The sequence below is a fragment of the Mirounga leonina genome, unplaced genomic scaffold (genome assembly GCF_011800145.1).
Source record: "Mirounga leonina isolate KUSES-001 unplaced genomic scaffold, KU_Mleo_1.0 Mir_200, whole genome shotgun sequence".
Lineage (NCBI taxonomy): Eukaryota > Metazoa > Chordata > Mammalia > Carnivora > Phocidae > Mirounga > Mirounga leonina.
The window spans coordinates 23,807,222-23,832,386 of NW_023270503.1; the positions used below are offsets into that span (position 1 = coordinate 23,807,222).

The 25,165-nt window shown below is 43.1% G+C and overlaps 1 protein-coding gene across 1 annotated transcript; it reads left to right on the forward strand.

Moving 5' to 3' along the window:
* Window positions 1-1,854: 1,854 nt before the first annotated feature.
* CBX1 (chromobox 1) lies at window positions 1,855-21,716 on the forward strand. Its single transcript, XM_035026937.1, has 5 exons — window positions 1,855-2,075; window positions 16,478-16,654; window positions 17,137-17,314; window positions 17,896-17,990; window positions 20,206-21,716. The coding sequence occupies exons 2-5, from the start codon at window positions 16,515-16,517 to the stop codon at window positions 20,348-20,350; spliced, it is 558 nt and encodes a 185-aa protein (XP_034882828.1). The 5' UTR covers window positions 1,855-2,075; window positions 16,478-16,514; the 3' UTR covers window positions 20,351-21,716.
* Window positions 21,717-25,165: the final 3,449 nt, after the last annotated feature.

A 25,165-nucleotide genomic window follows, 5' to 3' on the forward strand; every position in this document is an offset into this window, starting at 1 on the left:
CGAAAGAGGAATTAGGTTTACAGAACACAACTGTGTGCAACCACACACCCAGAATTAGGAGGAATTGGTGGTATTTACATGGGAAAGCAGAATTCAGCTTAATATGAGGAATTAGGGATGGCAGCATTTCCTGTGGGCAGAACTGTGGTTTGGAAGTTAGAGGTAACATCAAACTTCAATTCTACCCCCTTCTTGCTGAATGCCCCTGGTCAGATTATATGACCTCTGAGGGTCTTTCTGTAAAATGGAAATGGTAATTCCCACTTCTCAGCGTTGTTTAGGATTAAATAACATTAATCAAGGTCTTAACAGAATTCATAGTGCTGGGGCGAACATCAATAACAGTAGCTAATATTACTAGAATTAATTTTCTCATCATTACAGTTATTAAAAACAAAATAGGACACTTTAGGAGGGAGTGAGTGGGTGGATTTTTGCCTCTTCCTGGACACCCAACCCAAATGTCTCACGGCTCTTAGCAAAAGTATTACGATATTATTGGGCTGGGTTTCTTAACACAGCAATTTTCCGGAGCCCTGCACAGTGCCTGGCTCAGGAACACTGTTATGTAAATACAGGCTCCTGCATTCTGAGGTGGAGTACAGTAGACTGGTTGCCTTTCTTCTTTACCTCTGATTAGGAGGATATTTGAATATTCAAAATAAGGGGGGGGAGTCATATTCTGGTAGTTCTATTTTTTTAAAAAAAGATTTTATTTATTTATTTGACACAGGGAAAGACCACAAGCAGGAGGAGCAGCAAAGGGAGAGGGAAAAGCAGGCTCCCATTGAGCAAGGAGCCAGATGCTGGGCTTGATCCCATGACTCTGGGATCACGACCTCATGACCAGAGCTGAAGGCAGATGTTTAACCCACTGAGCCACCCAGGCACCCCTGGTAGTTCTATTTAGTTCCTGATTATATAGAAAAAAGAAGAATAAAGGAGAGACAGAGGAGAAAAACAAAAACAAAAAACAAAACCCATAAATCTGATGTGAAGAGATGAAGGAAAGGTTAATCACCCCCACTTTCCCATCAGATAGAACATTTCATTAATTCACTTAATCATTTATTCAACAAATATTGCTTGACAACTGCATGCCAGGAACTGTACTGGGCACCAGTTATAAAGTGGTGAACAACACAAGGCGAAATTTCTACCCTTCACGGGAGTTTCGAGAACAGCAGATATTAACTAATGACCATAAAGTGGGGTGAATGACATGAGAGACTGAATTTCCAATATGAACAAATCTGGGGACAGCGATATAGTTGAAATCAGAACTAAACCGTTTGTCTCAAATAACAAGAGTGATTTTTACTTATTTCTATGTTTTGGGAGGTGGCTGGGTGAGGAGTGCTCATGGAGATAAGGGGGTTCTGCACTAGAGCTCTCCCTTGGCACAGCCAATGAAAAAGGGAAGTTCAGGATGCCATGACAACTACCAGGGGGACTTAACCTAGTCTAAAGGGTCAGGCAAGACCTCGAAGGGGAAGTAGGAGCCTTACACAAATCTGAGGCAGAAACTGAGGATTACGGAGATTATTGGAGATTCGATAAAGCTCTGGTGAGAAACCTATTTCGATTAAAAAATTTCGAGGATGTGAATTACTGTCCAGAAGTGGTTGATTTTTCGCACCAAGCATCATGGGGCTCGCTTGTAAAACCGCAGGTTCTAATTCTCTAGGCGGCAACGTTCTAAACTACACTCGCTCCGGCGCTTGCAGTTAAAAAACTAAAACTCCTTGAAACCCTCGCAAACTCCGCCTAGAGGCGCAGGACGCGCGCAGCACTTCGGGTCTTGTAGTGTGGGGCGGACTGCGAGTCCCATACTGCTGTGCGGAGGGTCGTCGCGCCTGCGCGATGCGGGCGGCGGGCAGCGCCGAGTGCGAGGCTCTTTTGTTCGGCTGAGGGGAGGGCCGTTGGCCGGGGCCTGCGGTACGCCGCTTCAGTGAGGGGGTCGACTGCGGCCACCGGCTTGTTGCTTTTCTGGGCGCCACTCCCCCGGCCGGCCCGACGCGACGCGCCATTAGCGCGGCACCGATTCCTCTCGGGCTCTTGGGCGCTGCTCTGAGGTGAAGAGCCCGCTAGAGGCGGGGAAGCGGGGGGGAGGCGCGCGGTGGCGGCGGCGGCGGCGGGAGCCCTGGGTGAGGGGCCGCGCGCGCTTGTGGCGGAGGTTGGGAGCGGGGAACGCGCCCGGTCCCGCGCCCTTCCGCGCCGAGCTCTCCGCCGGGTGCAGGGGGTCCGGGCGCCGGGCGCGAGAAGGATGGAGAGGGCGGGGCGGGCAGCGTACTCTGAACACGAGATAGAGGCGATTCGGGCTGGGCCGAGCACTGGCGGGTCGCTCCTCGGGGCCCGAGTAGACCAAGACAATGCTACGTGGGTCGGGTGGGCGGCTGCCGGGTTGGGCTGGGGAGGAAACACTTGAGTAAATTGGGAAGGGGACAGGCTGGGCAGCCTTGGTGCTTGGACGTGCGTGGGGAGGGCTGACGGCTGCGAGACCCTCGGTTTCGAACGCAACCTGAGAATACTGGGTCCGGCCGGGGCTGCCAGCGGAATTTCGCTCGCCGGGCTACGGAGAAGTAACTTCGAGGAAATGGTAGAGGGGGCTGGGCAGCCCAAGGTGTGCTACTTGGGGAGGAGACCTGTTGGTTAAACAGGAGAGGGGGCTAGGAGAGGGAGGGGCAGTTCTGTGCCCGGCTTGGATCTGGAGGGGGAGGAGCTGTTAGGGTAAGTAGGGCGGAGGCCCCGAGAGTGTTTCTGTAAGGAGTGAAAGGGGAAAACTGGCCGCCTTTGCTTCCTGATGGGTCCTCACACAGTGGGGAGGCTGTAAGAATAATGTGTGAAGAAAGTACAAAACACGATTTTTTCCCTCTTGCGGATTTTCTGCTATCTTCACTCTGATTCCTTCAGGGAGTTAAACAGCCCCAGTGCAGCGCTTGCTTTGATTCACAGCCCGTAAGTTGTTATCTGGGGTCGTCACTGGTCACAGAGGACAGTGAAGTTGTAGAAGCGTCTAGGTGAGTTCATACTTGAGGAATTAAGTTAGTGAGAGAGACTGTGAGATGATGTGGGAAATGGGGAGACAAGGAGGAAAAGTTAGTGAGATCGTGAGATTTATTTCTTAGGCTCTTGTGATTTTTTAGCCAGCCTTTCTTTGTTGTTGGAAAATTTGAATACAAAATGAGCAATACTTCAAAGCTTCAGATGAAGGGTTTTCATGGATGGCCTTATATACAGACTTGTATTGGTTTAACTCGATTGAGGTGGAGTTTACAAAAAGGTCAATTATACTGGAAACCCTGGCCTGGGGTAAGATAGCCTCCTCAGTTGTATTAAGAATCCTTTCAGCAGTTTGGAATAGCTCTGAAAAGCTCCAAGGTTTTGGAATGGAAGGACAAATACAGTGGGGAAACTAGTACCTGTGTTCCTCCCTGGGTGCTTACAGACATTTGTATTGTAAGTAATATGAATGAGTGGGAAACTTGTTGGAACTGGTCACACCGTAATAAAGCTTTAGGGCAGGTTCAGGATCCTCATTCATTTCCAGTTTTCCCTTTGGTGCCATTTTTCTTCATTGGCTGCTGTAGCCTAAATTGTTTTTTTCATTAAAGATGTAAATAGTGTGTAGTCTGGTGCTTCTAGCTTCTTGGTTGAAAGGGACCAAGTAAGGATACCCTAGCCTTCTGCGTTTTTAAGTGCAGGATACGGATAATTTTCTTACCAAACATCTGAAGAGAAGCAACCATTAAATAGGGGCGCCTGGCTGGCTCAGTCAGCAGAGCACGTGATTCTTGATCTCTGGGTCCTGAGCTCAAGCCCTCCGTTGGTGTAGAGATTACTTACAAATAAATGAACTTAAAAAAATAAAAAACAACCATTATATCTTGTGCCCATTTTAGGGACTAGGAAAATGTTTCTTTTTAAGTTCATACCATTTAAAAAGAGAATTGATGCGTTTTGTCATTTTTTTAGTAGTTTCTTCATCAGAATCTCACCTTGTTTATATACTACCTCTGGGGATATAACAGATTGTGCATTAGACTTGATAGATTTTAATTTTTTTTTAAAGATTTTATTTATTTATTTGACAGAGATAGCGAGAGCAGGAACACAAGCAGCGGGAGACGGAGAAGCAGGCTTCCCCCCCCCCCCCGAGGAGGGAGCCTGATGTGGGACTTGATCCCAGGACCCTGGGATCATGACCCAAGCCGAAGGCAGACACTTAACGACTGAGCCATCGAGGCGCCCGATAGATTTTCATTTTGTAGGTTATTTCTCTGAAGAGTTTTTGGAACAAAATACTAATGGCTAGTATATGGACTCACATAAGATAGGGCTATGCCTCTTGTTCCTCTAAATGTCTGGCACATAGTAGGTCATTCACATTGTTGAATGAATGGATATGGCTTTGAGATCTTTCTTAGAATTCCATGTGCTAGCAGAATGAGTTAATGTGCACTTAAATAATGAGCTTTCCTGTCTTTGATCAATGACATTGGGCAGACTATAACTGTCGCCCTTGGCATGCTTGTCGTAGCCTCTGTTTTTAATATACTCACCTTGGTATGTAGATTGTGCAAGTGACAATTTTAAATACCTTAGGCGAGGTTTGGGAGAGGCCCCAGGTTCTAGGTTTCAACAGCAAGCTATAGTTTGAATATTTTGTTTTGAAAGTATCTTGAAAAATCTTTTGGATTCTTTGCATAAAGTTAAATAAATAGTGTTTCCAGATAGTGATGTCTACTGAAAAATTGAATAGCCTTTCCAGGGTTAATTGGAGAAGTTATTCAAATATGGACAAAATTCAGATCATGTCAGTATTTGAATAGAATAACTTGTATTAAATCTTCACTGCCTTGGGCGCCTGGGTGGCTCATTTGGTTAAGCGACTGCCTTCGGCTCAGGTCATGATCCTGGAGTCCCTGGATCGAGTCCTGCATCGGGCTCTCTGCTCGGCAGGGAGTCTGCTTCTCCCTCTGACCCTCCCCCCTCTCATGCTCTCTCTATCTCATTCTCTCTCAAATGAATAAATAAAATCTTTAAAAAAAAAAATCTTCACTGCCTTTAGCTTTTATATTTGCTGACCAAAAAGGAGCTACCTAATTTAAATGTGAAATTGTGCCTTTCTCCTTACTAATAGCTAACACATTGAGGGCCTAACCGAACTGTGGTATTTGAGAGGTTAGTGTCAATAATCTGGTTTTGTTTTATCTTTGAATGCTTTGGTCTCTGCTTTTAACTCCAACTTAGCCATAGTTCTGGTCTAGCTTTCTAATCATTTTTATGTCCTCTTAAACTAAAAGACTTGCTTCAGGTTTATCATTGTGTCCTACTAATATTTGCACATCCCTGTGGCCCCTCAGCCCAAAGCTGTGTGTGTCGGTTCATCCACATCAGCATACTGAAAGGGGTTAGCCAAGTTTCTGGGCACTTCTCAGATGAAATTCTAATTTTATTAACACACCAGTATTCTAGTCCTGGTCCTGGAATTCAAGGGCAGGTATTCCTTTAAAAATGAAACTCCTGCTTACTGGGTATGTGGCACGAATTCTTGTTTTCTACTCAGTAAAGTTTTCCATCTGGAAAGCATTTGCCTCCCAAACAGCCATAGCTAACAAACAGACTAACGGCAGTTTAGAAACATGAGTCAAGAGGGCTACAAATGAAGTATATATCACACATGCCTTCACCTGCCTTTTGATGACTGGTATGTAGTTGCTAATGCTCAGCAAAGAAGTACTTCTTTCTTGTTTTCCATTTTGGGCTTGCAGATGAGATTCCTCTTACTGATCATTCTCTAAAACACTAACAGCTTTGGACTTCTAGTCCCTGATTTTTGGAGTCTGAGACCTCCATCCTCACTGTCCATACAAGGAAGGTTCAACACGTTACACAGGGCTCCGACCTGCCTTTAATTGAGTGAGTAAAAATAGAAACAAAATGCTTTAGGAACCACAAGGAAAAGAGAAATAATATTTGACTAGGCTTCATGGAAGAAGTAGCATTTAAGTTCGGTCTTAAAGGATGGCTAGGATTTTGACTGTTGGTGTTGGACAGGAACACTTCTTAATGAGCAAAGCCTTGCATGGAGGAAATGTGCAGGACATGTTCAGGTTATAGTTTTGACAGGAGTGTAGGTTTTGTGAGCGAGTAGAAGTATGAAATGCTTGGAACCAAAGGGTGCTAGATGTTGCACTGAGGAGTTGGTTTTTGTTTTAAGGAGGAGGGACCTTGCAGAAAATTTTTTAGCAGTTACCTGCCACTTTCCTATTCAGTCTACTCCGCCCAAACTGGTTTACACACCGTCTACCTCAGATGTGCCTCATTGCTTTTGTTCACAAAGGTTCCTTGGGCCAAACTGCCCTCCTCAGTCCACCTTTTCAAATGCTCTTGGAGCCTGGCTTCAATTCCAACTTTTCAAAACCTTTCCTAATCCCCCTATCCATTTATTCTTCCAAGTCCCTGTAGTGCTTTTGTGGCTACTTATTCTTGCTTATGTTTCTTTTGCTAATTATTATACACTTTTACCATTTCTCTTACTGAAATAAAGTTCCACTTGCATTGTTTTGTATGTTTTTATCTTTCAGGCCTGGCTCTAGGGGCTTTGGGAAATTTTCATAAGCCTTAGTTTCCTCATTTGTGAAATGGGTCTAATAGAGTTGCCATGAGGATTGAATGCCTTTATATACATTAAGTGGGTTGTTTTTTATTTGTCAGAGAGAGAGCACAAGCAGTGGGAGGCAGAGAGGCAGAGGGAGAGGGAGAAGCAGGCTCCCTGCCGAGCAAGGAGCCCGATGCGGGGCTCGATCCCAGGACCCCGGGATCATGACCTGAGCCGAAGGCGGACGCTTAACCGACTGAGCCACCCGGGCGCCCCTATATACATTCAGTTTTAAGTGTTCAGGAAGTGTTAGTTGTTGTTATCACTTAACCACTAAGGGATTCTCAGAAGCCTGGGCTGCCTGTGTGGCCGCACACCCTGCTGGCCTGAACAACCAGCTGCATTTGTCTGGGTGTGAGAGGGTCCCTTCAATGTGCAACTGTCAGTGCTTTCGCCAGAGTGACTTGGTCACCCTGTATTGCCACCCAGGCTTTTAATAAATGCTTATTGATTTTATTTGGTTTTAAATAGATAGTATTAAACGCTGGAGGAGCTGTAGTTAAAAACTTTTATGGTCATTAATGCCTAGATCTTAAACCTAAGCTAGAGGCAAAAGAGGCAGAAGGAAAATAAGGAAGGGAAAAAGGAGCTAGATGAAAGAGGGAGTGATGTGGGAGTGATACGCACAGTAATTATCATGTGGTCCTTACTGGCCATTCCTTCAGTCTCATCATTTCTACCTGGTCCCATTTCTGTTCCTCAGATAAAGCAAGCTCTTCTCACTTTAGGACTTTGAACCAACTATTCCCTCAACTTGGTGTGTTTTTCTGATTTTTGCCAAGTTGTCTTGTCATTGAGGTTCTGTTTAAATGTTACTTAATCTAAAGTTACCTTTTTTTTTTTTTTAAGATTTTATTTATTTGACAGAGAGAGCACAAGTAGGGGAGCAGCAGCAGAGGGAGAGGGAGAAGCAGGCTCCCCGCTGAGCAGGGAGCCCGATGCGGGGCTCGATCCCGGGACTCCGGGATCATGACCTGAGCCGAAGGCAGACGCTTAACCACTGAGCCACCCAGGCGCCCCTAAAGTTACTTTCTTTATAGCATTTATCACTAATACCTTCTTGCGTATCGTCTGTGCCCTGCTCTGCCTGCACATGCATGCATGCACATACTCCCACTCATGCTCAACTCGTCTACATTAGAATATAAATTCTAAGAGACCAGGGATTTTTGTCTCTTCTGCTCACCCCCTTTGTCTAGCACCTTACACATAATAGGTATCCAATAGATAATTGCTAAATGATGAATACTGTAGGAGGGTGTTCGTAGGAAGAATTAATAACGTAAACCTAGTCTGGGGCCTCAGGGAAGCTCTGACCCTGACATTTTAGGTAAGGGAAGCAGTCAAGTGAAAGAATCGGTCAAAGATTAAGGTAATTGTGATTGATAGGTTAGGTGTAGTGGTCTTCAGCTCAGATGCTCGCAGATAATGATATGAAGAGATCTGCATTTTAAATGAGTGGCTAGTATTGAGATACTTCTGGTTAGGAGTTACCCAGTCAAGAGATGATGTTAGCTTGCGATAGGATGGAAGTAGTAGGCCTAAAAAAATGTATGAATTGAAGGATATTTACCAAAAAAAAAAAAGAAAAGAAATTTAAGATACAAACTCAATAGGATTTAGTAAGAGGCTAGATGCAGAGGATAAGTGGAGAGAAATCAAGGATGGTTGTTACTTTTGTCTTGAGCTCAGTAAAAGCACTGTGAATTCTTAGACCATTGTTCATTTAATTGGCTTTTTACATCTTACCTTTTTTTTTTTTTTTTTGAGAGAGAGAATGGGAGACAGCATGAGGTGGAGGGTCAGAGGGAGAAGCAGACTCCCCGCCAAGCAGGGAGCCCGATGCGGGACTCGATCCAGGGACTCCACAGGATCATGACCTGAGCCGAAGGCAGTCGCTTAACCAACTGAGCCACCCAGGCGTCCCACCCATCTTATCTTTCTTGATAAGAAGATATATTCCTTTTGCCAGTTACTACAAGAGTAGTGCTACTTTATTTTCTTGTGAGGGCCAGATAAAAGGAAGAGCACAAGAAATTTTCTACACTTCAGGTATATGAAGTGTGATTTTTCAGTTTCTGGCAGCTCTTCTGTCTTGGTCATCTAGAAATGAGATCTTGGTTTCTCTCTTTCGTAATTATTGGTTCCTTCATAACAGCCAGACCTGGGTCCTTCTTGAGTGTGTTCTGGAGCTGCTCTCCGGTTTTAGAAACTAAGCCATGAATTTCAACCATACACACAGGATGGAAGTGCAGTTTTCTTATTGAGTTCTTAATGCATTGGGTTTCAGAAAGCTATCTTTAAGCTTAAAGCAGTAAATAATCTAATGAAATAGGACATATTTGCAAATACATAAATAGATAATACCAGAAGGTCATAAAAGTTCACCTCAGGAATCCCGTGAGGGTTGTTACACCTATTTTTTTTTTTTTACTTATTAGGAAATCGAGTTATTTAATAAATATATATAACTGCCTGTAGGCATAAAGTTGTTTTGAGAGGTAGGGACAGGAAAGATAACCATCTTGTCCTCATACTAGCTTTCTTCTGGTGAGAGGAACTATGAGGATCCTTCAAGCAGTGCTCTTCCAATTTCATTGCTGTTGCAGAAAGGGTCTAGATTGAATAATGCTGAGTGTGATATAGAGAAGGTTTTGTTTTCAAGAGCATTAGTTTATTGCTCCAACCTTATTCTCAATTCTATAAAGAAAGTAAAATGTTCACCTGCCTTTTAGCTGACTCTAAGAATTGATTTATGTCTGTAATAATGTGTGTCATTTCACCTGAGGAATGTAGTTTCTGCCAGTCCTCTTATAGCAATCGCTTTTATCCAAGGATATGCATTAAATCACCTAAGGAGCTTTTAATTTTATATTATTTATTTATTTTTAAGTAAACTGTATGCCCAGCGTGGGGCTCAAACTCATGACAAAGAGTCACACAGATCACCTAAGAAGCTTTTATTTTATTTATTTATTTTTTTAAAGATTTTTATTTATTTATTCATGAGAGACAGAGAGAGAGAGGCAGAGGGAGAAGCAGGCTCCCAAGGAGCAGAGAGCCCGATGCGGGACTCGATCCCAGGACCCTGGGATCATGACCTGAGCCGAAGGCAGACGCTTAACCATCTGAGCCACCCAGGCGCCCGCCTAAGAAGCTTTTAAAGATGCAGATGCCATGGTCAAAGCAACATTGTTTGTAATAACAGAAAATTGGAAACAACCCAAATTTTCGTCACTAGGTGATGGTTAGAGTATGGTGTGTCCTTACAATATGGAATACTGTGCAGCTTGTTATGAATGGAGATCTATATGGAACAGTGTGAAAGATGCACTACGTTCTATAAAAAGGCAAGTTGTAGAATTATAATAATCTATTTTCACTTAATGTATATCTGTGTTAGTTTATGTATAAAGAATGAGAACAGGCTTTGGCAGGTTTTGGGCCAAGGAATTGATTTCCTACATAAAATATTTTTGTAATTGAATATGAATACATGTATTATATTACAGATAGAAAAACAGTATTTCTTTAAGATTTTACTTATTTGATAGAGAGATCGTGAGAGCAGGAACGACAAGCAGGGGGAGTGGGAGAGGCGGAAGCAGTCTTCCCGCCGAGCAAGGAGCCTGACGCAGGGCTCGATCCCAGGACCCCGGGATCATGACCTGAGCCGAAGGCAGATGCTTAACGACTGAGCCACCCAGGCACCCCGAAAAACTATTTCTTAAAAATAATGCACACCCTACTTTCTATGTCATTGGATCTGGGCGTCTATTTATAAACTCCATGGGTGATTCTGATTCTTCTATAGGTGAAAGCTCTCTCCTCAAGGTCTGCTTTCCTGTGAATTCTTTCTTAGTAAAGATGGTCACCTCACCAGACCAACATTCTGAATGCTCCTTAGCATTTAGCTCAAAGCCCTACTGCTTTGGTTTCAGAGGTCTGTGATTGTTACCTGTCCTGACATCTGGAATTTGATCTTTCAGGCTGGCAAGAAATAAGTACCAGCTCCTCAAAAACAAAACAAAATGCCTTATCTTGTATCTGATACTGTACCGCCTTCTGCTTTCAAGTAGCATTGTTCCTCTCTATTTTCTAGCTTCTTACCTCCTGGTGGAGGGTGTGGAGGGGGAATCAGGACAGTGCTTTTTTTTTTTTTTCCTCTTGAAAGTGCTATGAGTTCGTGACTCTTGCTTCAGATTTACACCATCCCTCGATTCATTGGGACACTCTAGATGAATTTTGGTTTCTTAAAATTGGCATTTTCTTAGTACCCTCTCCAGCCTACTTGGTGTAGGTTACTTCAAAATTTCCGCACCGTCTATCATGTGTCAATTTAAGACTCCAAAGACTTGCTGGGGCACTGACAACCAAGGCTTTGTTACTGCCTGCTGATTTAATTAACAATGAGTACCTTTGTATTCCAGTAACCAATTAAGAATCATTGGTTTTTTTATTTTTATTTTTTATTTATTTATTTATTTATTTTTAAGATTTTATTTATTTATTTGAGACAGAGAATGAGATAGAGCGAGCATGAGAGGGGGGAGGGTCAGAGGGAGAAGCAGGCTCCCCGCCGAGCAGGGAGCCCGATGCGGGACTCGATCCCGGGACTCCAGGATCATGACCTGAGCCGAAGGCAGTCGCTTAACCAACTGAGCCACCCAGGCGCCCCAAGAATCATTGGTTTTTTTAATAGCCATACCTTACAATGTCTTTTCTGAAAGAAAATCATTATCAGTCACTTTTTATTTACTGATGACAAATTGTAGGGAGGATCCATTTAAAGAAATCTCTGTCCTGGGGCGCCTGGGTGGCTCAGTTGGTTAGGCCTCTGCCTTCTGCTCGAGTCATGATCCCCCGGGGTCCTGGGATCGAGCCCCTGCATCGGCGGGGAGTCTGCTTCTCCCTCTTCCTCTGTCCCTCCCCCTGCTCATGCTCTCTCTCTCAAATAAATAAAATACTAAAAAAAAAAAAGAGAAGGAAGAAAGAAATCTCTGTCCTGTTCTTGTACAGGTTGAAGGGAAGTTCTCCCTACAGGTGTGTGGCTAGCTCCTAGTTCTGTGTGTGCAGCAGGGCTTTTAGCTCAGCCTTGCTAGATGTCCTTACTGAGGTGCTATGCTCTTTGTTAATTGTGTGACCTTAGGTGATTTATTGTGTGTAAATGTTCTGTTATCTATGAGGTGTCAGTAACATCTGAGTGGCTTGTTTCATGGGATGGTTTCGAGGCTCAAATGAGGTACACTTTGGGGCGCCTGGGTGGCTCAGTCGTTAAGCGTCTGCCTTCGGCTCAGGTCATGATCCCAGGGTCCTGGGATCGAGCCCCACATTGGGCTCCCTGCTCCGCGGGAAGCCTGCTTCTCCCTCTCCCACTCCCCCTGCTTGTGTTCCCTTTCTCACTCTCTCTGTCAGATAAATAAATCTTTAAAAAAACAACAACAACAACAAATGAGGTAGCACTTTGTAAACTAAATTTCAATATAAGTGTATTTTTCTAGGCAGCTTAAACTGTGGCAGACCCAGTAAATTTATTTGTTTATTTTGAGCCCAACGTGGGGTTCAAACTCACAATCCCAAGATTAAGAGTCACATGCTTTACCGACTGAGCCAGCCAGGTGCCCCCGCCAGTAATTATTTTGATAAAAGTTATAGCAGCTTAGGTTAACTCTAGGTTTTTTTGTCTGCAACATCGGGATAAGCCTTAAGGGGACTTGTCCAAGGACTAAGATTTCTGAGTTCACCCTTAATTAACATACACCTCTTGTGATGTTCTGTCATAATTTTTGACTCTTTGTTCAATGATTATGGCACTTTTTTTTCCTTTTTTCTTTTTTTTTTTGATTGTGGCACTTTTGGTGCCAGGATGCTTAGGGGGAAATGGCAAATTGTGTTGATGAAAGGCATTTTTCCATTGTGCTACTACACTGATTTGAGTTACTCTGAGATTTCCTTGCCAAGCAATTCCAATTGAGAGTCCTTCTGGATGCCCCTGCTAGTGTTTGGAGGCTGCCATATTCAGGGAAAGAGGATTTCTCTTGAAATAATCCATTTGGGGGGCACCTAGGTGGCTCAGTCGGTTGGGTGTCTGCCTTTGGCTCAGGTCATGAGTGGGGAGTCTGCTTCTCCCTCTGCCTCTGCTCCTCCCCTACTCATGCTCGCTCTCTCTCTCAAAAAAGTAAATAAAATCTTTAAAAAAAAAATCCATACAGAAACTGAGAATCGGCACGTTATAATATTTAAGGGCGCTCTTGGCTTATCTGAAGGTGCTAGATTCTATAGAAAGAGTGGGTTGCATTTTTAATCTACTTCACTGATTTTGACAAACAGCTTATTCAGGACCCTAGAGAACTACCTATAAATAAGGGGAAAACAAGTTGGGAAGCCTGGCTGAGAATCTCCAATATGAAGAATCCGGTACCTGAGGTAGATGCTGGGATGAGCCAGATAAGAAAGCCCAGAGAGAAGCAGGAGTCTGTTTTCTACATTCTTCACTTTTTTGAGTTGCTCTTAAGACAATGAGTTAAGTGAGTAAAGAAAATAAAGAGGTCTCCCTTTAGATTTCCCCATTTGGGGGGGATTTCTTCACTTAACCTAAAGGATATATTCTTTGTCCCTTGACTCTTCCTCCTTGGGACCAGGTTAATGATACAAGGAGAGGAGGCCTGCTAGATAGAGTAGGCCCTGTAGAGTAGCTAGAGACAAACCAGAAGCTGTCCTGACCCTTTTGGTTCCCAGTAGCAGGATAGGATGGGCAGTATTCAGAGCTGCTGCTTTTTGTGAGTAAGACAAATACAGCTATTAATGTAGATAACACGGGGCCTTGCATAGCCCTGAATTTTGAAGCCATAATGATAGAATGCCTTTCCTCTACTTTCTTAAATTTAATTACTTGGTAGAGGGGTTGTTAGGGGACAGTTACTGTTTTGGGATTGTCTGTAACCCATTGTTTTCCTTCCACTTCCACCTCTTGAGAAAGGGAGTATCTTCCAATTTCTGAGTCCAAATTAATGTATAGAGAGTTGTGGTACCCTTTATCTAAGGTGATTGTCAATTTATTTTTCTCCACATGTTAACCAAAGACTGAGGAGGAATCCTGCTCACTCCTTCAACTCATAGTGGAAGGAAGCAAGGAATAGCACTTGTTCTTGGGAGGAAACACAACTGCATTTATCCAAAAGGAAAACTAAATTTTTCTTTCCTCATAAAATAATACTTGTCATATGGCAGTTAGAATTCTGAAAACATGAAATTATCTCCCTCCACAAAGAAGCACACACAGCCTCTGAATCAGAGGCACAGTGAAGCTAGCCAAGAATTAGCCAGATTACATTCAGTCCCCTGGTTAGTCTGATCAGTAAAAGACGGAAGGGAAGACTCGTGTGGTATTTTCTCTAAAAAATAGGTTGGGGAGGGAAGGAGAGCAAAGCAGATTCTTCGGTATGTAAGTGGAGAGGAAGAGTGTTGAAAAGATGCCTCTTATCTGAGAACTGTTCTGAATCCTTCTGTGGACAGGGGCCTTGCGTGTTGCCTTAGACCACACTAAAAGCACTCCAGAAAACATTGTTTTGTGCCACTCTGCAAAAGTTCAGAATACCTGGGGCACCTGGGTGGCTCAATCAGTTAAACCTCTGCCCTCTGCTCAGGTCATGATCCCAGGTGGGATTAACCCCACATTGGGCTCTCTGCTCAGCAGGGAGCCTGCTTCTCCCTCTCCCTCTGCCTGCCATTCCCCCTCTTGTGCGCTCTCTTTCTCTTTCTCTGTCAAATAAAGTATTTATTTAATTTAATTTATTATTTATAAAGTATTTATTTATTTGACAGAGAAAGACAGCGAGAGAGGGAACACAAGCAGGGAGAGTGGGAGAGGGAGGAGCAGGCTTCCTGCTGAGCAGGGGGCCTGATTCGGGGCTCTATCCCAGGACCCTGGGATCATGACCTGAGCTGAAGGCAGGCACTTAACCAACTGAGCCACCCAGGCGCCCCATAAACAAAATCTTAAAGTTCAGAATACCTTTAAGTAAAAGTGGTGTTCGCTTTTTTCTTTTCAGACATTAAGCATCAGAAAAGCAAGAACCATGTCTTACTCTCTTGAATAGGCAGTATCCAGCAGTGTCTAGATTTTCTAGTATAGTTAAACAGATGTTTCAGTAAGTAAACATTGCTCATGTATGCAGACATGGGAATATCTCAGGGTATAAACCAAAGCTTCTTGTGGATAATTTAACTGATTGATATGATGATCCTGACTTTTATGAAAATTTGTTATATTTCATGTGGTCTGTAGATGGACTTTAAAAAAAAAACATTTTGTACATGCCCGTTTTAAAGTATGTTTAGAAGAATTTCTACTTAGGCTAAGTAAGACTCCCTTTCTCAAGGATGCTAGGAACAACCAGTTTAACCCCAAATCATCATTGCCTTGAATTTCAGACATGGTAGTAACTACTTTCTTGGCTTGGATTATCTGCTATACTCTTGATTCTTTGTGTATCATTGTGGGCAACTGTGATCCATCAATTAGATTTTTGGCCAGTTTTGTAGCTCATTTTGTTGTATTGATATCTTATGGCGCCACCTACTGACACAAATTGGTAAGCAAATGGCTTTAAGCCTACCAACAGTTTTATTTGAAGGATTAAAAATGAATTCATAGGGAACTAGAATTTAAGCACTAGAAGTCACCCAGCCTGGAGATGTATTTTACAAAAGAATAAACTTAGGTTCTATTACTGTAATAACGATCTCTTTTTTTCCTATCATTTTCCAGACTGTTGCATTGTCCCAGTGTAGAGGATTTTGTGGTCATTCTGGCATTTTTATGAGTCTTTTCTCCACCTCAGAAATAAACTAAGTAGAATAAGAAACTAACAAGAAACTTTCAGATTGTAAATCATTGCTGGCATTCAGAAAACGCTGCATAAAAAACCTTAAGGAGACTCAGGAGAGGTGTTTTAACAATGCAAAGAAATGGGGGAAAATTAAGCCAGATGTGTGATAAATAGGACAAGCTACTTCACACTGTAAAAGTTGAAGTCCAGTAATACGGAGGTATGGATCAGAGGGTTATATGTATATAAGTCTGATGTGTGTACATTATTTTTAGGAGCCTTGCTTTCAATTTAATATTTTTTTAAAGATTTACTTATTTATTTTAGAGAGAGAGCATGAGCAGGGGGGAAGGGCAGAGAGAGACAGAGAAGGAGACTCCCCGCTGAGTGAAGATCATGGCCTGAGTTGAAAACAAGAGTTGGACGCTTAACCAACTGAGCCACCCAGGTGCCCCCAATTTAATTAATATTTTTAGATACTATGCTCTATATTAAAGGGGTATTGGGAACGTAATAATTTAGAAAGAATAGGGACGCCTGGGTGGCTCAGTTGGTTAAGCATCTGCCTTTAGCTCAGGTCATAATCCCAGGATCCTGGGATCAAGTCCCGCATCGGGCTCCTTGCTCAGTGGGGAGCCTGCTTCTCCCTCTGCCTGCCACTCCCCCTGCTTGTTCTCTCTCACAAATAAATGAAATCTTAAAAAACAAAAACAAACAAAAAACTTAGAATAGGTATAAAAGTTTTAAGTGGATATGCAAGAATAAAGTTTTGCTATGAGATTGGTTGGGGCTGTTTATGCACTAACTTTCTAGCTGAATATATCAGAAAACTTTATTTTATACTGAAGCTGAATGGGCAGAACACTTAATATAAGCAGCATACGCTATTAAAGTCAGTGATGTCCCTGGATTTCTAACCATCCACATATTCACCTAACCAAGAAAAGTGTGCCCTAACGCCCTTTTTATTTTATCACTTTAGCAGCGTCACCCTTTAGACCAGAAAGCTGGCGGGCACTATGGGGAAGAAACAAAACAAGAAGAAAGTGGAGGAGGTGCTAGAAGAGGAGGAAGAGGAATATGTGGTGGAAAAAGTTCTTGACCGTCGAGTGGTAAAGGGCAAAGTGGAGTACCTCCTAAAGTGGAAGGGGTTCTCAGAGTAAGTTTCATTAACCTGGGTAAATCCATTCACTTAGTCACTGACTATTTCTTAGGAGTCTAGTAATGTGCAAGGCCTAGGGTGCTCTGATGGGGAGTGTGACCCAGGCCTGGCCTTCATGGCTTATAGTCTAATTAGGAAAACTGTCTACATGTACAAAGTGCTATAATGCAAGACAGTGATTTCTGAGAAGCAGTTTTATGTGCAGCTTTAGACTGATTAAAGTATGCAAAGAGAGTAATTTTCCTTTGAAGAAGGCAAGTTTCTAAGCTTTCAATTTGTATTAAAAAGTCCCCTACCTCCCCCCACCCCCAAGAAATTTCAGCATTACCAAGTTCTTGGTCTTGGACAAAATCTGGTTACTCATTATCATTAACTCCTCTTTTCCAAGGACACCAGCTCTCGTCATCCTGTGCGTCTCCTTAGTATGAGTGTGCTAACTTTGAATGGAAAGTGTGACTCACTGTGCCCTCTGGTTTCAGTGAGGATAACACGTGGGAGCCAGAAGAGAACCTGGATTGCCCTGATCTCATTGCCGAGTTTCTGCAGTCACAGAAAACAGCACATGAGACAGATAAATCAGAGGGAGGCAAACGCAAAGCTGACTCTGATTCTGAAGATAAGGGAGAAGAGAGCAAACCAAAGAAGAAGAAAGAAGAGGTAAGGGGAGAAGAATTTTTACTAGTCCAGAATTCCTACTGCTGTCAAAGAAGCTGAAAGCCCTTTTAATTTTTAAATTTAAGGACTTTTATTCGGCTGCTTCTTGGACCTCAGCAGCCATCTCTCATTCCTTCTGGAATCTTAGGCTAATGCTTACAAAGTGTTAGGAGGTTCACTCTGTTAAAGCCACATAATCTATACTTATTTTATCTGAGGTTCAAGAATAATCAGTGCAAGTAAATTCATTCTTATAGATAGTTTTCAGTGTTGTAATCATTATAGGTGTGAGATAGCTATGTTCATCTATTCAGTACCTCAAAGTAAGTTATTTTCTGAGGGTGAAGAAACAGTTGTGAAAATTCATTTTGCTTGAGATGTATGTCCCTTTTTACATACGGGGAAACGTCAAGACCTTGATGGAAGAATCACTCAAGGATGCAAAAAGGCCTGTGACTTGGAGCCAAGGTATTGGTGAAATATTGACAAAAGTGTGATTATATTAATCAGAGAAGCAGGAGTGACTCCAGTCTGGATAACAGTCCCGTATAATTAAAGTTGTTCCATCCATCTGGTTTTTACAGTCAGAAAAGCCACGAGGCTTTGCCCGGGGTTTGGAGCCAGAGCGGATTATTGGAGCTACAGACTCCAGTGGAGAACTCATGTTCCTGATGAAATGGTGAGTCTGCCAGTGGCTCTGTGTGGTGGTTTTTTTCTTCTCCCCATCTGTTCCATGCCAGAGGAAAAGAGCTGGACCTTCGAAATTCCAGTCGCCCAAGTGTGAAATCTTTAAGATGACATAGTCCTTCGATAGTGACCCTCGGCCTGACTGCCAACCTGGACTCATGAGTTACAGGTAGGGGCCCTTAGGATTCTCAGATCTTTGCCCAGTTTTTTAGGAGGTGGGAGAAAATCCAGAACGGAGAAGATACAGGAAGAATCACATTTCACTTACGTAAATGAAGGGGGAGAATGAAATGTGATTGAACCACCCTCCCCTTGTACTACCTCCTTAATAAAGATCGGGCTGGCCCCAGGATCAGAAGTGCTGTTAACTTCTCAGGGTCAGTTAAGAATTTCTGTAGCTCTTCCTTTGTCCTTGATTGTTAGATCCTTCCTACTTTGTGCAGATTCTATAATTCCAGGATCAGCCAGTAGGGGTCAGCAAGTTCTCTTTACTATACTGAGCATAGAGCAAGGCTATTTTTTTTCATTAGAAGTATAGCAATGGTAGTAATACTCCACGTAACAGCTTAATGAAAACACTTGTCTTGAGAGTTACAAGAACTGTAACCCCAAATTCTCTAAAATTTCCCTGTTCTCTGTCCAAAAGGAAGGCTTTCCTTTTTCTTGCTTGTTGAAAAATACTTGTGCTTCCCCCCCTCCCATAGGATCATTCGATTCTAAACTTTTGCCAATTAAGGCATCATTCTAAGGATTTTGTTCTTTGTCAGTCTAGAACCTTCTCTGAAACTCCCATCTACACTAACTCCTCTGGTTTAGAAGGTGGCCAGAGAGGCCTAATTTTGACACTACTGAAAGCCTATGTCACAGTTAGGTGAAACTGTTTTCTTAATTTTGCATTCCCTAGATGTTCACTGAATCTGACCTTTTAGCTGATTTATTGCTAGCCTATAGGAGAAACGTTCATTTTTAAGATGTGCGTCTGGGGGAAAAGGATTGATAGCAGGGTTTATAGTCCAACTAGAATATATTTTCTCTGTCTGCATGTGACCAGTCTGAGTGACAGTACTATCTCCATACTGTTTAAGATTACACTCCTGTGGTTGAATTACTGCTATTTGTAAAGATAGTACCTGAATGTAACTCTACAGGTTAAGATAAAAAGATTGGATGTTGATTACAAAACCAAGTGCATTTTAAGGTGATTCTCCTGGAGAGTTGAGATACTTGTCTATTTCCAAAATAGCAAATATTTCTTTGCTCTGAAATGACCGAATGACCTTCCCTCAGAAAGTGTTGTTTTTATTGTCAACAAGGGCAGCCTGCTTCAGGCTCCCATACTATCATACTCCTTTTCTCTCCCATTTTCTTCAGTCCATTGGTCAAAAACCTACCTTACCAGCTTCGTCAACCCTGGTTCTTTGGGCTCTCTGGCTTTGGTTTACCTGTCGCTGAGTTCTAGAAGTTTGGGGTGGTGCCTCATCAGAGATCCCATCACATAACTGCTACCTACCCTAATGCTACTGCTCCCATCCAGGAGATTCCCAGTGACCTCACTCCTAAGTCCCTTGTAATATGTATGTGATTTTCAAATTCTGAGACCATTTTAAAATCCAGAAAAATCCAGAAAATTACGTAACAGTCCCTTATTTTCTACTTCCCAGTTTTGAAGCACCATTTCAAAGCACCTGGGAGTTGTGGACTATCTGTGTGAGCATGGCACTTGGTAATGTTAAACAGTGTAATTCCGAGTCAGCGAGAACGTGTCCACCCGTGTTGGCTAGAGCCAGTGGTATTAAGTCTTATTGGTATTAAATCTTACTGTCCAACCTGGTATTAAATACTATTACAAAGCCAAGATCTCTCCATGGGCTTTTGGCAGCTGGGATATGGCTTTTGGAAGAGTGTGGGAAGCCTCTCTTCTGCCCTCTAAGAATCGGAGAGTCATGTTTTTTTTTCTGGCCTTGCCCAGAGGTTCAGATGTGATCGACTGAGTTAAGTGACTTAGCTTTTAACAAAGATACCCAGAGAGGATTTTCAACAGAAGATCTCTGAGGATGTCACTTGACAAAATGCTGCTTGGGCCATGTTATCACCCTTCCCTAGGCTACTTTTCTGGAATTAGTACTTTTAAAGCCCTATCCCTTGTGTCATCCAAGTTAGGAGACCACCAGCACCTGGTCTCAAGGTCTCTCTGCTTTGTTCTGCAGGAAAAATTCTGATGAGGCTGACCTAGTCCCTGCCAAGGAAGCCAATGTCAAGTGCCCACAGGTGGTCATATCCTTCTATGAGGAAAGGCTGACGTGGCATTCTTACCCCTCGGAGGATGATGACAAAAAAGATGACAAGAATTAACTCTCCTGAGTACCTGCCCCTGTCACATCTGACTGTGGGTTTCAAGTGGGGAGGGAAGGAGTTCTACTTGTCTTGACACCATAGAGGTGGCTTGAGAAGATGTCCTTTGAAGAGTCAGTATCGTTTCTGTGCCCTACGGCAGCCCAAGTGCTTTAAAGCCTTTCCATGCTGTGTAGTTGGCACACCCATCCCAGTGGAGGGGAAGGAAGAGAAGTGTTGCAAGGCAACCCATTCTGTACTTTGCTGAGAAAGGCAAAGGGCCTTCCATGAAGGACAGAACTTGCAGAATGGGTGTGTGGGAGAGCAAAAGATACTGTAGATCTTCAAAGCGCATCTCCACAACCCACAGCCTTCTTCCCAATAGTGTTAACTCTGCATTTTTACAGCGTAGCATGTGTGTAGTTTTTGGCTATTACTGGTGTATCATTTGGGGGTGGGAGGGTTGGGGGAGGGAAGGAACAGAGATGGGTAGGATCATTTTTGTTAAAATTTGGGACCCGATTGGGAAAATGGTGAAACAATGGAAAGAACAAACTTGTGGTGATTCGGTTCTGTGTCCAGAATATTTTATCTTTTCAAAAAGATGTCATTGGCAACCTAAATGAGGACTGTGAGAGACTGTTTAAAAGCTGTGAATGCCCGAAACTTATAAGCCCAGGTGTTCCCTGCCTGAGCTTAATGCTGTTCCCAACAAAGGACTAAGCCAGTTAATAAGTTACCAAAGCTGCCATTTTGGGGATGGAAACTGGTTGAAGAGGAAGTCTTATTGGAGTGTATACATAGGCAGATTGTTCTGTCTTAGAGGTGCTAATTCTTGAAATTGTTAAGAAGACCCTTTCTTTTCCAATATGAAGTTTTAAACATCAGCTTGTCCATCCACGCCACTGGCTGAGGTATTTGGGGAGGGGAAGAGGGTAGTATAGAAAGTGGGCGAGTAGAGAAAGACAAAGGCCCCTGCTCTTAGGGTGGAAAACTCTTGGAGCCTGTTATTTGAACTTTGAACTCTGAAATCAATCATTGGTGGCAGGGTTCAGTCACTGACAGCACAAGTTCACTGAATCACTTCAAGAGTGGAAGGATTTCAAAAGCCCTGGTCTCAGGAGAAGATTAAACTTTCATACTGGGGCAGTGGTTCACTTTAAAACACAAAACAAAACATTTTTTTAATCCTAAGAATTAACTAATACCCAAAATGCTGTCTTGAATCATGAGATCCATCAGTTCTTGACATCGTCTAGACCTGCATTCTAGAACTCCATTGTAAAATCTTTTTAGGCATGTGTTAGGTTTCTGTGGAAACTTTGTTTAAATGTAAACTTCATACCACATTGTCAGTTTTTGTCTTAATAAAACTATAGATTTATAATCTTGGATTTCTGTCTTGATTAAGCATTACCAAAAACCCTCCCTGACTTTCATTACCTTATAGGTTCAGCCTAGAAGGAAACAGCTTCCACAGTTTGATGGTTTAATTTCTTGAACCCTGTAGGCTTGAAAATCTAATGTCTGGCCTGAATCTTTGAGTGGTTTCATCATTATTTATTTAGTAAATATTTATTGAACATTTATAATTACTCCAGAGGTTGTAAAGCTTGTCACATCATTGTCTTCATGTTGCTCGAAGTTTATTTAGCACTCTGACCTGCTTGCACTTTCAGACTATGATATGTTTGGAAACATGGGTTTTGAGTTAGGTTTAGTTCGTGGCTCATGTATATATATATATATTTTTTTAAGATTTTATTTATTTCTTTGACAGAGAGAGAGACAGCCAGAGAGGGAACACAAGCAAGGGGAGTGGGAGCAGGAAGCCCGACGCGGGGCTCGATCCCAGGACCCTGGGACCATGACCTGAGCCAAAGGCAAAAGCTTAACTACTGAGCCACCTAGGCGCCCCTTGGCTCATGTAGTTTGTAGACTTGTGTCACCTTAGCTAAATAGTCAACTCTAAAATTTTCAGGAATTGGCCTCGTGTTTGATCACTGAGTTAAAATGTTACCCACTTTTTAACATCATTTTCTGCCTATAATTCGAGAGCCAAAATGGAACTAGGTTCTTGTTATTAAAAGGGAAAATGGGATTTCCACTGAGATCAAATCAGCTTTACTCAATAGTACAAAGCATTTGCTCCAAATAAACTGATGCATAAATATTTTTTTCAAAAAGCCTCTTTGGGGGGCGCCTGGGTGGCTCAGTCGTTAAACGTCTGCCTTCGGCTCAGGTCATGATCCCAGGGTCCTGGGATGGAGTCCCACATCGGGCTCCTTGCTCAGCAGAGAGCCTGCTTCTCCCTCTGCCTGCCGCTCCCCCCTGCTTGTGCGCGCTCTCTCTCTCACTCTCTCTGGCAGATAAATAAATAAAATCTTTAAAAACACTTACTTATTTCAGTAATCTCTACAAGGTGGGACTTAAACTCCTGATGGCTCAGTCGTTGAGCATCTGCCTTCGGCTCAGGTCATGTTCCTGGGGTCCTGGGATCGAGTCCCGCATCGGGCTCCCTGCTCAGCGGGGAGCCTGCTTCTCCCTCTCCGATTCCCCTTGCTTGTGTTCCCTCTCTCGCTATGTCTCTCTGTCAAATAAATAAATAAAATCTTTAAAAAAAAAAAAAAAAGCCTCTTTGGGGCATCTGGCTGGCTCAGTCAGTAGAGCATGCAATTCTTGATCTCAGGGTTGTGAGTTCGAGCCCTACGTTGGGTGTGGAGATTACCTAAAAACAAAATCTTAAAAAAAGAAAAAAAAGAGCGAGCCTCCTAGGAGTTTGGGGCGATGAGGTAAAGCGGAGCCTGGGAGGACGCCTTTCTGCGTGGAGGTCTGGGTGTGTCCTTGGGGTTGGCAGCGGAGCTGCTCGTTGAATGAGTTGGGGGGTGGTGGGCAGAGACGTTCTGGTTCTGTTCTGCCTCATTAGATGCATTGAAATTAGCCTTCAGCCTTGGTGTGTGTCCAGAATGGAGTGCTATTAAGCTTTTGTCTCAACCTTTGGAACCTACTTAATTGCCATTTCTGGCATTCCTGAACCCTTGTAAAACCCTCTCATTCTTCCCCCCCAGGAAGATGCTGAAATTGATAATGCATGAAAATTGAAGTAAGGATAGATTTTCACAATTTCGTTACGTTTGAAAGCCAACTGTCACGTGTCTAGATGCAGGGTTTCGGTATAAAATTTTCTCAAGTGCTTGTTGAAGCCACAGATGCAGAAATGCTGGAAATAAAAGCTACACAGGCACAACAAAGCTTCCATCTGTCTTAGAAGGTGTTCGGAGAGCATTTCTTCCGGCAGCACAAAGGCGGGCTGGATGGCGTCTGTGGAGCTGCGTCATCGGAGACTCCTCAGCCGGAGTTGAAGAGGAGACGGGATCACCTTAGTTGCTATTTCAGAAGAAGAGCTTCCTAATCTGGGGACCAGTCACCATCTGAGGTGTCCTCCACTGTCTTCAGTTGAGTTTCAAGTTAGTACAGCAAATGACCACAGAGGCAATCTGTCAGCCGACAGTGCTCAGGAATAATTATTTCTGCTCTTCAGTGTGATTTGAAAGTTTGGACAACTGTTTTTAATAGTTGAGTTTTTAAGTATTTATTTTCAGATACAATCTTATATTCTAGAACTCATTCCAACTCAGCTCAATTTGATTTTAACATGGCCATTTGGTGTTTGGCCACGTATGCTCAGGACATCTTTATGGCCTGTGACAGTGGAATGTGTTCTAGTCACTATTTCCATCACAGAGTAAGGGAAAATGAGAGGAAAGTGCTACTCCAAAATAATTTGGTGGAACTGGAACTCTGAAATCCAAATTTTCTACAGGGGCTCCAGATACTAAACTATGAATGGACCCGGGTTCTGTTTGAGATCAAATTAACCTGATCAGTTTCTGTGATACTAGTATTAATCTGGTTTACAAGTTGGGTCGTTTGTGAGGATAAAAAGATCTTGTTTAAAATTTAGAGCTGATAGGACTGAACTAAGTCCAGGCTCAATGCTTCCCCTCCTCTAGCATACAACTGAAATACAAATATCAATACCAGGCCAGCATTCAGCTTTGGTAAAGGAAGGCATCTCGGCTTCATCTTGCTTTTCAGCAGTAGGAACCACTCTGGGCAGACGCATCTGGGCGTTGTGGTGTGTGGCTAAGGAAGCTTGGTGATGGTGGAGCTTAAAGATTCCGGGGACAATCCTCAATCTGTGATCTGCCTATCACGTTGGTTTGACTGTCCAGCATTGAGGTTTTCTTTAGAAGTTACTGCTCTTCTAACTAATGTGTTCACAGTTGCTCAGCTCTCTTCTGTGGATGACTTTTAATTGACCTTGGCCTTGGGAGCTTCCCACTGAATAAATGGCTGAATATTGAAAGCAAATGAAATCCAAAATAAAACCGTCTTGCACTGGGATGAAAAACATAATTGGTCCTGCTGTATGGGGGGCAGGTAGAGCAAGTATTCTGTTTGCTAAGGCTTCTCCCCTCCCCCCCCCAGCCTTAGGCCAGTGAGGCAGCAGGACTATGAGGCAAGGCTGAAACATCATGTTTACGATATATACTGATGATTTGGTTCTGTAGTTGTTGCTTACATTAAATAGCTTGTGTTAAAATACTCAATAGCGTATCTGGATCTGCATTGTAACCTTGGTGGTTTGTGGTAATACCAGAGCCACTGTTTACCCCACAAGGATTTTTTTTTTTTTTAAGATTTTTTTATTTATGAGAGAGAGAGAGCATGAGAGGGAGGAGGGTCAGAGGGAGAAGCAGGCTCCCCGCCAAGCAGGGAGCCCGATGCGGGACTCGATCCCGGGACTCCAGGATCATGACCTGAGCCGAAGGC